General features: G+C 41.2%; 1 protein-coding gene across 6 annotated transcripts in view; it reads right to left on the bottom strand.

Annotated features, from left to right (window-relative positions):
• Nucleotides 1-13,179, bottom strand: part of BBS5 (Bardet-Biedl syndrome 5) — a 32,983-nt gene that overhangs the window by 4,657 nt on the left and 15,147 nt on the right. For 5 of the 6 annotated variants that reach the window (XM_066612152.1, XM_066612155.1, XM_066612156.1 and 2 more), the window contains exons 5-10: nt 12,576-12,703; nt 10,447-10,582; nt 7,644-7,739; nt 2,095-2,157; nt 1,210-1,344; nt 1,012-1,095 (exon numbers count right to left, since the gene is read on the bottom strand). In XM_066612152.1, the coding sequence (XP_066468249.1) occupies nt 1,012-1,095; nt 1,210-1,344; nt 2,095-2,157; nt 7,644-7,739; nt 10,447-10,582; nt 12,576-12,703 (642 nt within the window). The remainder of the gene's footprint in view (nt 1-1,011; nt 1,096-1,209; nt 1,345-2,094; nt 2,158-7,643; nt 7,740-10,446; nt 10,583-12,575; nt 12,704-13,179) is intronic. The other variant, XM_066612153.1, reaches the window with a different exon arrangement.

The following is a 13,179-nucleotide window of genomic DNA, read 5'->3' as shown; positions in this document are numbered from 1 at the left end:
CAAGCTCATTAAGTATTTTCAAACTATGCTTCACTATGTAAGGTGAAGAGGGTACATGATCACATTTTATCTATGAAAAATCCACTATGATTGTTGGCTTATTTGGATTATTCAAGTTTGACACGAAACATCTTTGCAGATATTTTACTTTTATCATACTTTATGGTTTTACCTTGTTTGTTTTGTGCAGGACAAAGATATATTCTTGTCACTTTTGATTACCACATTGTTGGATCATGAGAACAGTTCAGCTTTAAAGGCAATTGCTTGTTCAAATGAAAACCGCTCTGCTAACAAGTCAGCCCCTTCAAAAATGGTACTACAAGTTATCTAGTCCAGTGTTTCTCAAAGTGTGCTCCTAAGAGCGCTGGGGCTCCTGAATTCCCTACAGGGGCGCCACAAGCACAACATAACTGGCTGCTATCTGTTTGGCATGGGCCACTTCAGGCATGTGCTGGTGCTCTGGGACTCTGGAGACCAGAACTTTAGAGAACCACTATTCCTAATCCATTCACAACTGACAGGTTTTCTGTGAAATACAGAATGCTGGTATCCCAAGTCTACTCCCACCCACTGAAGAAGCCTCAATTTTTACAAACTTCCTGCAATTCTCTGAGCTCCCTAAATGTCTGCTTAACTGTCCCACAAACCCCAGGAACAAATGTCATAGTAGTGGACAATAGAGAGAGAGAGAGAGAGAGAGAGAGAGAGAGAGAGAGAGAGAGAGAGAGAGAGAGAGAGAGAGAGCAGGGTTGATGAAAATTTGTCTTCCCCTTGCACAAGCAGGGCTTCTTCTACAAACAGAAGAAAGCCTTAAAATACAATCCAGTGTCTTGCGTTATCTTCCCATAGGATCAAAAATCTTAACTGATACCTAACCTAATCTGATGGATGCTTATTCAGAAATTAGTTACACCAAGTTTAATGGAATGTACTAGCACAAAAGTATACATAGTGTTGCCATATGATAAGTAAATAATTAGAAAGTTACTATTTTTACATGATCCTTACCACAAAAGCATCTGTGTGCTCATCTGATTCTATTTCTACATCATCTTGTACCTGTTCCACTGTCAGATCTTCTAGTCGCTGAGGCTGAAAGTAAAAAAAATGAAAGAAAACATAAAATGACCTAAATAATTGCTTGATTTTATTAAGGTAGCAGTAACAAATTTAATTCAAAACAAGCATATTATTAAATTGAGATACCTTTTCTTCCATTTCATAATCGACTCCAAAGATAGGATTAACTGAGTAGACTTTATGCAGTGAATTTATTTCTTTTGCTGCTTCCCGCAGTCTTTCAACTGGGTCAATCTTAAAGCCAAGCACATAGCCTCCAGTCTACAAGGAAGTTATATTTGAAACCAGTGAATATTCATTATTTACATTCAAAAATTGTGCATGATATATATACAAAGCTACAGAATATCGCATAGTTTTACAGAAACCCCATAGAGACACAGAAGTATTGACAAGAGTAACTGGATATGAATTTTAATCATGATCAAATACATAATCCATTCAGACACATTGAAGCAATTTTCAAAATTATGGCATTCAGTTCAATAGGTTTTGTAGTATATACACGTATATGATAAGGCATGGGGGTAATGGTTACCATTGGAAAGACAGTACAACAAAAATGAGTAAGCAAGTCAAGATTTAGAGCTATTATTAGATATCTTTTCTTAGCCGTCCCAAAGGAAAAGCAGTGACGTAAACTATATTTCTGAAGCCACTTATTCATGAATCTAATTATTTCAAGACCGTAGCCTAAACTTTCACAGGAACAAGGCATTCAAAATAGTAAGTGAACAAGTCGATATGCTGCTGTCTCATTCAGAGATTTGATTAGTCACCTGGTGTTCATTTATCATGGTCATTACTCAGGAAACTCATAACTCAGCTGTTCCATTTCCAGACATCACACCACCATGACATCCTAATCAAAGCAGCTATTTCTTTGGAGTTAAATACTATGACACACTGATGATTCATTCAAGACTCGTGTATGAAACAGCTTATTAGGGTTTCAGATGACATGAACAGAGTTAAAAATTGAAGGAAAAATATCCTACTAGAGCTTCTTACCGCCTGAGAGCTTTCAATGACAAGTGCCAAGCCAAATCTTGAGTCTCTGATCTTTACTGAACGCTGGTTGCAAAGTAGAAACAAGCAAAGATTATTTGGTAATAAAGAAAGGCTCTTCAAATGTGACTCCTTAACATAACAAACTGAAATGACTAACTATGGTCTATGATAAAATAAAAACACAACTGGCAACACAGTTAAGTACCACTGAAAAATAAAAATCAGCAGGCTATGCTTCTTAAGAGTTGGCGTCGTACAGAGTAGAGCTCTTACACTGAAGACATCCAGAGACACCCTAGTCTCCTGATGAAGGAGCTAAGGTCCATGTCCACCAAGGTAAATTTAGGCCAAGATGAAGGCACACTACTTTACCATCAAGCTGAAAGACTCAACATTTCAATTGGCCGGAAGAAAATGGCCGCCTAGTAGGTTATCTCTGCCAGCCGCTCCTAGTCATTTCTACATTTTTTCTTCCCTAGATAAGACCTCTGGTTTACTTCTTGTCTGGGAGGTCTTAGAAATTGTCCCTGAGCTGAAAGGCACTGGCAGCTCCTGTTTTGTTTACAACTAAGCGTGGATTACGGTGGATTGTTATTCCAAATCTTGAAACGCGGAGACCATGGGGAAAAAGAGGAGACAGAAAAACCATTCAGAACATGGTAACTCTCCCACCAAGTCTTCAAAACAGAGACACCTGGATGAACTCTCCTGGATGCAACATGTGAGTGAGCCTAATTTTATCTCCTCTAATAAGTTTGCTGTCCTTGATGTCCAAGACACTGCCGTGGAGTCAGAAGGGGGAGACCAGCAGCCCCACCCCAGCTGGGAGATATCTATGACTCACAGTCACCACATTTCCCCTCTCTACAGGACAAGGTCTCACTACAGGAAGAGAGTGCTACTAGTAATCAGTTTTTAACTGTTTTAGGAGATTATTCCATAACAACAGGGAATACGATCGTATACATCTGCCGGCAGTTCAACTCTATTTTATCAAAGCTGGACTTGCTTCATAAGGATATCCAGAGCCCTCCTCTCTCACACCCCCATCCTGCACAGTATTTGGACACTCACTTCAGACATCCAAGAAACTCACTCCTGTCTGTAGAAGGGGTGAGTTCAGAAGCCCATGTGAACTCAGCCCGTCACTTGCTGAGAAACCAACTGATGTTAGTGATCTGGCACACGCCCCTTAACTGGGGAAAATGGACAAATAAACCACGAGCACTCGACTCACTACCCAGGCTACTCTGTCTTGACGTACACAACATTGATTTAATTGAATTGATTAGGCTCCCTCGGTGGTACCAAATGCCACAATGTTCTCGCATCTTGTTGAAATTCAAGACTCACAGGATTCCTTGCTTGCTTCATGAGAGGAAGTACATTCTTGAAAAATACAGTATCTTCCAAAACCAGGTGTTTGGTGAAATGCATACTAATCCGCAGAGAAACCATCTGAAGCCTCCATTATCTGTTTCTTCTGCAGTTCCAAGGCTGGCCAATTTTGGCCAGATGCCCAGCCCTCAATCAGGTGATAAGTGTAATCAGCTTGCTGAAAACACAGCTGATCCTTGGTCCTCATTACACTTGGATGTTATGTCAACAGTCTCTGATCTGAAAGCGGCCACTGACAGCTTTGCTAGTCTACTACTGAAGTTAAAAGCCTCGCTTCTAGTGCAACAAGGCAACGCACCCAAGGATGCATATAGCTTAACTAATGTCCAACACTCAGAAGCTGGGAGAGGAAAGCCTAAAAGGAAGAACCCAGCATCTAGCAGCAGCTCCCAGGCTCAATCACCGGTTCCCAAGCCTCCACCCAAGGTACCAGTAAATTTGCCATCATGGAAGAAGACCTTCAGACCCCAAGAGGACCTGCACGGGTCTCTTAACGGACAGAGTACAACTGGAACTGCTGTATCCTTGGAGCCAATTGCATCAGTATACCAAAATGGCCTTCTTTGCAAAGCATGTGCACCTTCGGACACCAGCAGTGCGCACACAGAAATAGACTGCCCAATGGAGATAACGCCTGCCACTCCTAGGTGCCCTGTGAGGATTACAAACTCATCCACAGACGTACAGGATGAGTTGCCTGCCTCAGACACAGTGTGTGTCAGGAATCATCTTCTGTGGAATTCTGTGTTCAGCTCAGAGGAGATCTCAGACACTGGTGATATCACTCAGTGTTTGCCTAATGCTTCTTCATAAACTACAACGCCTCCTCAGAATACTAGTCCTCACAGCGGTGATACAAGCTCCCAGTCCATGGACCTGCTGCTCCAGCTGGATATAGACAAGGACACGCTAACCAGGGAGGCTCTGGAGGCATACAGAGTTCTCCCTCAACAAAAGCAATTACAGATGGTCAAAAAAATTTAGATGGTTTGGCAGGAATTAACGAACATTATATTGACCCAATGTTCTTCTGCATCTTTGAAGAGTTCATCTCTACGAGACCCTCAAACATCATCTCTAGAAGCAGACCCCCTTCAGAAGTTGCCCATTCAGGCTGAGATCCACCAGGAGCCTCCAGGTGGAGGAAATTTGCCTCCCTCCCCTTCTCAGGAAGAAGATGAGATTGTGGAAGGAGCTATAAATGCCTTTAAGAGCCTTCCAAGGATGGAACAAGTAAACATAATAAAATGCCTGGATAAAGTTAGAGCAGAACTTATTAGTCCTAATGAGGAAGCTCTGACTGGCAAAACACATCCTTTGGTTCTTCCAGAGCAAACTTTGGGTCATCGATCTGAATCAGAAACTACTTCACCTGGGGAACATGTTATCAATTCAACAGATTCTGTGCTATCCACGGAGGTAAACTTAGCCTCATCTAGCTATATGTCTCATGCCCCCCTGGAAACTGAGAACCCGCCCATGAATGAAGATTGACTGATTGACCCTTCTCCTGTCTTGGTCTCTCCCTTTTTGAGAATCCTTTCCTGGAATATTGCAGGATGGAGGAGCAAGGAAAATGACACCAATTTTTAAAGTTATCTTAGAACCTTTGATGTAATTATGTTGCAAGAGACGTGGGTCCAGGGCCAATTGCATCTTAACGGATATAAAGCTTTTTTGCTCCCTGCTATTAAACCTAATTCTAATGGGCGCCCATCAGCAGGCTTAGCCATACTGGTGGCAGAGCATCTTAAACCCTGCTCCCTAACCACAACTTCAGGGTGTTGTAAGATGCAAGCTTTAATGATATCCTGTGAAGCTATTGATTTATTATGTTTTAATGTCTATATCCCCCCTTTACTTAACAGTTCTCAGAGATCCCAGCTCTGGAGTGACCTCTTGACTGGTATAGATGACCTCAAGAGGAACTATCCTCTAGCTAAAGTTGTTTTGCTGGGTGACCTGAATTCCAGGGTTGGAAACTCTAATCAAATCTATTCTAGAGCATGGATGGTGGATGAAGAAGATTCTTTCCCCTCACTTTGTACGTTAGACAGATGGTCAAAGGATTCTCGTTACAATGCTAATGGCTTGGCCCTTGCAAGATTTTCCATTATTTCTAATCTGCTCTGTCTTAATGGGTTAAAGCAGTACTCCAATGCTGGTGAATTTACATACATGTCCTCTCGTGGGTCAAGCGTCGTAGACTATGCTCTAGTATCCATGTCTTTGAAACCACATGTGAAAGAGTTTGACATCGGGGATCTTACCATTAGTGATCACTTCCCTCTAACCCTGGTACTTGATCTACACTCGGGGAGAATGGCAGCACACCCAGGGGTTGAAGTAAACACAGAGAGTAGTGGCAAAATCATGGTGAACAACACCCTTTCTTTAAATTTCCATCAGTTAATTAGGGAGTCAACAAGTATAGATTTATTATCAGCCATTTTGAAGGAGTCTGACCCCTTTGCCCAAATCCAGTCATTTGAAAGCCTAATTGATTACATCCTTAGGACCCTGGGTTCCAACCCTAAGCGGAGCACTACACATTGTGTGTCCGATAAAAAGGACTGGTTTGATAAAGAATGCAGAGACCTCAAGGCATTGATCAGAGCAACTTATTTGGCCTTCACAAAGTCTAACGCTCCATGTGAGGCAGTTAAATATTTTTTCTACAAAAAAACAATTTAATGCTTTACTGTTAGATAAAAAGCAGATGTGTACCCATGCTCAATGGATCAAGTTGTTGCAAGCGATACAGCAAAAAAATAACAAATAATTTTGGGCCGTGGAATCAGGCTCTCTTAGCTTCAAAATGTATGACCCAGTTGTAATCTCTTCTTCTATGTGGATTAAACATTTTTCAGAATTATTTTTTTGATGAGCAAATCCCCAGATACCCGACCCGACTTTTTACTTCTTCTGATCTACCTATCTGGCCCCCTGTGATGCCCATGGAGATTATACAGATAATAGATCAATTGAAATCAAGGAAAGCTGCAATCCCATCCCTTGCAATTTCCCAGTTTTTTTTAAGCCAAGGTAACATATGTCCCGGCTGCTTTAGAGGTATTCAAGGCTAAGGTACTTTTGCAAGTTCTTTATGGCTGTCCAATCTGGCATAAGGCCTTGAATCGTTCAACTGAGAGCATACAGGCCTCCTTCCTTCGGAGGATCTTGGGTTTTCACAGATGTGTTCCATACTCTGCTATGCGTCTTGAAGTGGGTTTTATCAGACTCAAAATGTTGGCTTGGTTGAGATCAGTAAAATGTTGGCTTCCTATCCTCTTCAATGCTGCCCCGTATGGGCTAATGTATCAGCTTTTGGCTGATCCAGTACTGCCTGCGGAGATTGCGGATACACTCACCAGGCTTAAATCGATAGGACTAGACACAGCAAGCCTGGGTATGATTGGTTTAAGTGAAGCCTACAGGACTATCAAGGAAAGATTGCTCGATATTGAGCATCAAGAGCTATTCTGTGCAGCTAACACCATTTGCTCTCCTCTCCATCTGCACATCCCAGTCAGTTTTGGGAAGCCGGCTTCTTTCTTTTATCATCTGCAGTGCCCGCAGGTTCGCAGAGCATTCTCCCTTGTGAGATGCAATGCATTTCCATCCGCTCTGCTAGCGGGCAGGTTTAGTGGCATTCCCTACTCAGAAAAAAGATGTACCTGTGACAGGAATTGTGTGGAGACATTACATCATGTATTTTTTTATTGCCCACTGCATGACACCCTTCGTAAGAACTATCTGGCTCCGCTGCTGAATAAAATGCAGGGTTGGGAGGATTCATTTAAATTACAAACTCTTCTTTCTATAGAGGAAACTGACTCTCTTGACAAGTTTGCCAACTTTGTTTCTGGGATTCTGGCAGGACGGAATTCTGGGTCTTCAGCTATATTATGGTGAATGGGGGGAGGGGGTATTGGATGATTATAATTGTTTTATTTTGTTTTTTTGTGTGTGTCCTGGATGTTTGTTGTTCTGTATTTCCGTTATCTATGCCAATAAATCAGTTTAAGTCAGTACTAATGTTTATATTAATATTCCATACTATTTGACTATATCTTAATTATAAGATAATGTAGCCCAAATAATTAATATTTAAGGATTAACATTGTTTATTGTAATTTTATAGTACTTACAATTTGCAGGTACGGCATACTGACATTAAAGTTGTCATTCATACTAGCATGCCAAACTATTCTCACATTTGTAATAAAAAAGGTACCCAGATTTCCCTAGAACAGAGAGAAAACAAAATTTATTTAGACTGGTCTTCTACATCTCTGCAACGGTCATGTTTTCTATGAAAATTTAAACTGAATACAAAATTTCAAAATTTAAATAAGTATATCAATAGGTAACTCATTAGGAAAGCCAAAAGTGCTTTTAGGCTGCTTTTCAGATCCATTGAAGGGACCGCCAGAATGGCTTACTATCATACAAATTGTATCATTACTATCATATAAATCTACATGACTCTAAAAAAGTGAGGCAATAAGGTTCTGGACTGTTTCACTTTAAGATTGTAGGTATGGGAACTATGTTTTAAAATCCTCCCCCATTTCAAAAGTCATCCTTCATGTAGTAAATTCTGATTTCCAGCAAATCAGGGAAAGGTCTGTGTTAAATCTTTCCTCCAATATGTTCATTACTACATTCAATTAAGATTTTTTTTTTTTTTAATGGGAAAGCATTCTCAGAAATATTCTCCGACTTACAGACTGAAGTGAATCAGTTCAGAATTCTACTTCCTCAGCTTACTACCTCACTTTGCAGAATGTGTGGATTGGGTTTTAGCCTGGCCCACAGGTGTACGCATTTGGTCCCTGTTGCATACATGCAACACTGGGCAGAAATAGCTTAAAATGCTGTTCAAGTACAATGGCACAAAAATGGTGTGCTATCTAAGAGCCCAATCCGGAGCTTCTGGGATGCGCTGTGACGGCACTGAAAATGGCTGCTGCCGCATCCTGTACATCCATGGCAGCCACAGGCCGCACTTAGGGAGAAGGGGACTTTTGTCCCCTTCCCCAAGGTAAAGGGAGTAGCTCCACAATGGGGCTACTTGATTCACCACTGACCAAAAGGTCAGCGGTGAGATAAGAGCCTTTGTGTCAGGCAGCGTGCCTGACGTGAAGGCTCAGGATCCAGTGGAGCATTGCTCCACCGGTCCCGCCTCCCTCCCCCTGGCACACCTCTCCCTGCCTCCCCAAAACACCGCCTCCCCGACCTCTGCCTGACTCCCCCCTCCCCAGAACGCCTCCTGCCTGCCCCTGCTTTCCTCGCTGCTGCTTAGCGGTCTGTGCAAACACTGAGCAGCAAGGTGCCAACCTGGTACTAGCCCAGCACCAGCCAGCGCTGGGCTAGCACAGTCGCTTGCCTGGCGTTAGAGCTTGCAAATGTGCCTTATGGCACATTTGCAACAGTACGCACCAGCGTTAAGTTGGTGTGTCAAGCTCAGGATTGGGCTCCAAATCTTCTATCCGCAAGAGGCTAACATTACACACACATTTTTTTTTTTTTTGGAACAGCACCCCCTAACACTTTTTCAAGTATTTCTTGAAACCTAAAAAAACAGCTTGGGAAAGGGCTATTTGTATTGGAAAAGAAATCTGTTTCACATACTTATCTGCATGAAGCGTAAATGTGGAATTAAGGTCTTGTAGCCAGACTCGGTACAAAGAGAACAATTCTCATGCAAAGGAGCTTTCCTGTACCCTCCTCCTATTTCAATGTCCTGTGTCCTCCCAAAAGCCATTCCTGAATGGCATGGGAAGTGGTAGTGGTGTAGCTAAGGGGGTGCAGAGGGTAGCAGTTGCATCAAGCCATAGGAGGGGCAACAACCTGAGCTTGACACGAGTGGCCAAAATTGTGAAAACCTTGGTATTTTTGAATAATACTATCACATATATCTTTGGAAAGGTAATTTAATACTGAATGCAATGAATCAAACTGCATTGGAATATCTGTATTCTATCAAACGTTATGGCCAATTAACCAGAAAATGAAAACACAACTGCCTTATGGAACAAAAAGTGGATTTTCTTAACACAAAACTGACCTATGAGACTGATTGTTCTGAGAGCCAATGACACGTTATTAAGTTATTGACATGTTGCAATGTCATGTTACCACGATACAGTATGAAACCAACAAGGTGTTATATAAGTCAGCTCACATTTTCATGTATCATAACACAGTTACATCTGCTAACTGGGTAAAAGGCACTTTTTCAAGATGCTCCTGTTGTATTTAGCAGGGGGAGAATAACCATTCCTCTTCACCCCAGCACAATGTCTCGAACCAATCAGGGGCATACTTTTTATTTATTAATTTGATTTTGTCTGCAAGGGGGGGCTACAACTCTTCCTTTACCCCAGGTAGCAGATAGATGCCTTACCTATGCCACTGACTGGGGGGAGGCAGCAGAGCAAGTGGGTGGTGAGCTGCTGGGGGAGGAGGTGGGCTCCTCCCAATTTTCACTTTTTAGAAAGCACACGCATGACGTCACTTCCGGTTGTGACATCACTTCCAGGGCAACATTCTGAGCTTGGCACTGGGCTACACGATCATTAGCTACGCCACTGGGAAGTGGAGCAGGGGGTGCAAAGGCTGGGGAAAAATGAGAAGAAATCAGGTAGAGGTACCTGTGCAAGGCTGATCCTAAGGGTTTCCTGATTCCTAGCAGTGGCTAGGTGGGGGCATGAAGAGCTGCTACAGTAAGGAGGGAGTGAAAAAATCAGCTTGGGCAAACATTATTTCACTTCTGCAAGTCTAACTGCAAGTATCTGTTAACTTTACTATAAGTTGCAAAGAATATTCTGCTGAACTTAATAGTATCACCTATCTATTGGTTTTGTGAGATGATGTTTGAACTTTTTTCATCATGTTTGGTAGGAAAAAAAGATTAAGCACATTCTTAATATCATTTTCTATATGTACCTGATCACTGGATAAATTCCAAACGCCATTTATTTTGTCATATACTTGTTCTTTTGGTAACAATCTCAACTGTTTGTTCTGAATTAATGCACATCTCAGTTTAAGATCACGGTACATTTTTGATGTTTCATAAGCTCTAGGAAGATAAGATGATTAAGATAATAAGAAAAAGATTATTCTTTTAATATTTTTTCATATTTATCAGTTTATTGAAACAAACCTATAAAATATTCAATCTTTTCCTTTCACTTTTTGTGCAATGACAATTTGATTAATGAAGATGCTACTTTTCAGGAAGAGTACAAGATAGAATTAACATTTTTCAAATGCTAAGAAGAACCTGTGTGTGCCTTCTGCAGTGTGTTTTGTCACCATAATATGAAATTTTGGAGAATAAGTCTAAGGGCGAAATTCTAACCAAATTTCCAGCACCGAAATAAGGGCAATGCAGCTCTGAGGTAAGGGAACAAACATTCCCTTACCTTGTGGAGGCCTCCTTCACTGACACCCAGGAAGGGACAGCTGGGTCAGTGTGGAAAAGGTGATTAGGATTTCGGCCCAAGTCATTTTTCACACTATGTGTTAAAATACTATATATTAAAGGTCTTTCAAGAATTATGAATTCAACAGAAGTTGGACATATAGCACTGATATTTATACAAAACCATTCCAACCTAGCTTTTCTCCTCTGTGCACTTCAGAGATATTGTGCTATTTTTCAGTATGCACAATCCTCTATCGAGATTGTGCACAGAAAACAAGATCCAATGCACTCCCTTCTAAGCATGGAAAACTACATAGAATCATAATGTGTACTTGTAACAACAAAATCTTCAGTGAACGGACACAACAGATCTCTTCCAGAAATGCACTGTGCAGCACAAATGGGAACAAATGGACCTGTATTTTAATACAAATACATTTTAGCATCAAATCACTGTGCATGATATGAGCCAAACATGTTGCCTTTTGAAATACGGGTATCTTTGCTCAAATCCACTGATATCTGAAAGTCATCTACACCAAATGTAGCCTTTTGAAAAACAAATAGTAGAACATCTTATTAACAGGTAATGCAGAAAATCCTTTCCCAGTCACTAACAGAACCTGAAGCTGACCATATGAAAATCCAATAATTATTTCTAACAATTGGCTGAATCTGATATATTTTCTGACTCTTAATGGGGCAGTTTAGTAGGCAGGTAAGATTTGTAGAAATAAGCTCCATCTTCAGTCTTTGTATCTCTACTTAAAGAACATCAACCAGCAGGAAGAGAAAAACATCCTGCCTGAGGTGCTGAAGTACCATTCGAATGAGACAGTGTGAAAGGTAGCTCTTTATACCTTTATCAATCCCCATAATTCTTGCTAAAGGGAATAATCTATGACCTTGTCTAATTGTGATGGGAATCATTCTTGCTGATCTGTATCCCAAGTGAGCTCCTTGTAGGAAAGGCAGGATACAACAAATGGATCACTGACAGCCCAATCCTATTGGGTTTTATGGCTGGTGGAACATGCATTCCACCACCAATGGGAAAGCTGCTGCTGCACAGTGTACAGTGGTGGTCCATCTGGACCCATCAAGGCAGGTAGGTTGGTAGGGGGGATGGAATGGGGGCAGGGAAAGGTAGAACAAGATGGTGACAGGAGTAGGAGGAGGGCAGAAGTCTCTGGGAAGAGGGAGGGCTCAACAGCAGTGGTGGCTGCCAAATCCCAGCTACCTCCCTGGATCTGAATCCACAGCGCAGTTCCGTTCAGAGAGGCGCCAGCAATTACACAAGCATAGGTCTGAGTAGACCCCTTTGTGCTGTGAGACACAGGTAAATGTTCCCTTATTCAGAGGAGATCTCCATGACTCCCCCCGTCCCCACCGGCAAGATGCAGGGGTAGCCATTTTGGCAACATTGCAATGGTGGTGGTGGGGGGAAACCATAGGATTGGGCTGTGAAACCAGAAGCTCAATCCAAAAAACAACAATTATTCATAATCAGAATTAACAGCAGTGAGTTCACAGTGTATTAGGGACAAATCTTCATTTATACTAAAAACACTTTTGTGATCTTAAAAATACATGTTTGTTCTATGCTAGATACATTTGCATGCCAAACATTGTTGAACTCAAATACCTATGTACAGCAATAACCGAGGTGAAAAGTCTGGGGCTCCCAGGAACCACATTTGTAAATATGAATTCAAAACGTGTATTGTTGCATTTGGTTAATATGAACAATGCTTCTGTCTGGCCTCGTAATTTCTGGAATAGAAAAATATGAGATTCAATATTTTGTTATGCAGTTTCCGAAAGAAATTGACAATGCAAATATTTATACATTCTTGGTATAACCAGTTTTTTTTCTTCAAACACAACAATTCTAGACTTAAAATAATATCTCAATTCAATGTGCAATTTAATATTTATTTTGTGGTCAATCTGGTGAAACAAAGCAGTTCATAATTACCTACTTTTCTAATAACCCCACTTTAAATTCTTGGTGCAGGTAACAACTGAATTTCAATTTATATAAATTATTTCTCCAATCCAAAGCAGAGCACATAAGAAGCCCACTACTACATCCAACTCTAAACAAAAAGATCTTACCATACATCCACATAATTTCAATCTTTGGGCTGCAATCCTACACATGCTTATTTGAGAGCAAGTACAAATGAACTCAGTGGGTTTTACTTCTGTTCTATGAACTTCTTTCCCTTCAGACTTGTTTGGATACA

The sequence above is a fragment of the Tiliqua scincoides genome, chromosome 1 (assembly GCF_035046505.1).
Source record: "Tiliqua scincoides isolate rTilSci1 chromosome 1, rTilSci1.hap2, whole genome shotgun sequence".
NCBI classification, from domain to species: Eukaryota; Metazoa; Chordata; class Lepidosauria; order Squamata; family Scincidae; genus Tiliqua; species Tiliqua scincoides.
The sequence above is the reverse complement of the archived record's forward strand: the minus strand, read 5'-3'. Positions and strand labels throughout refer to the sequence as shown.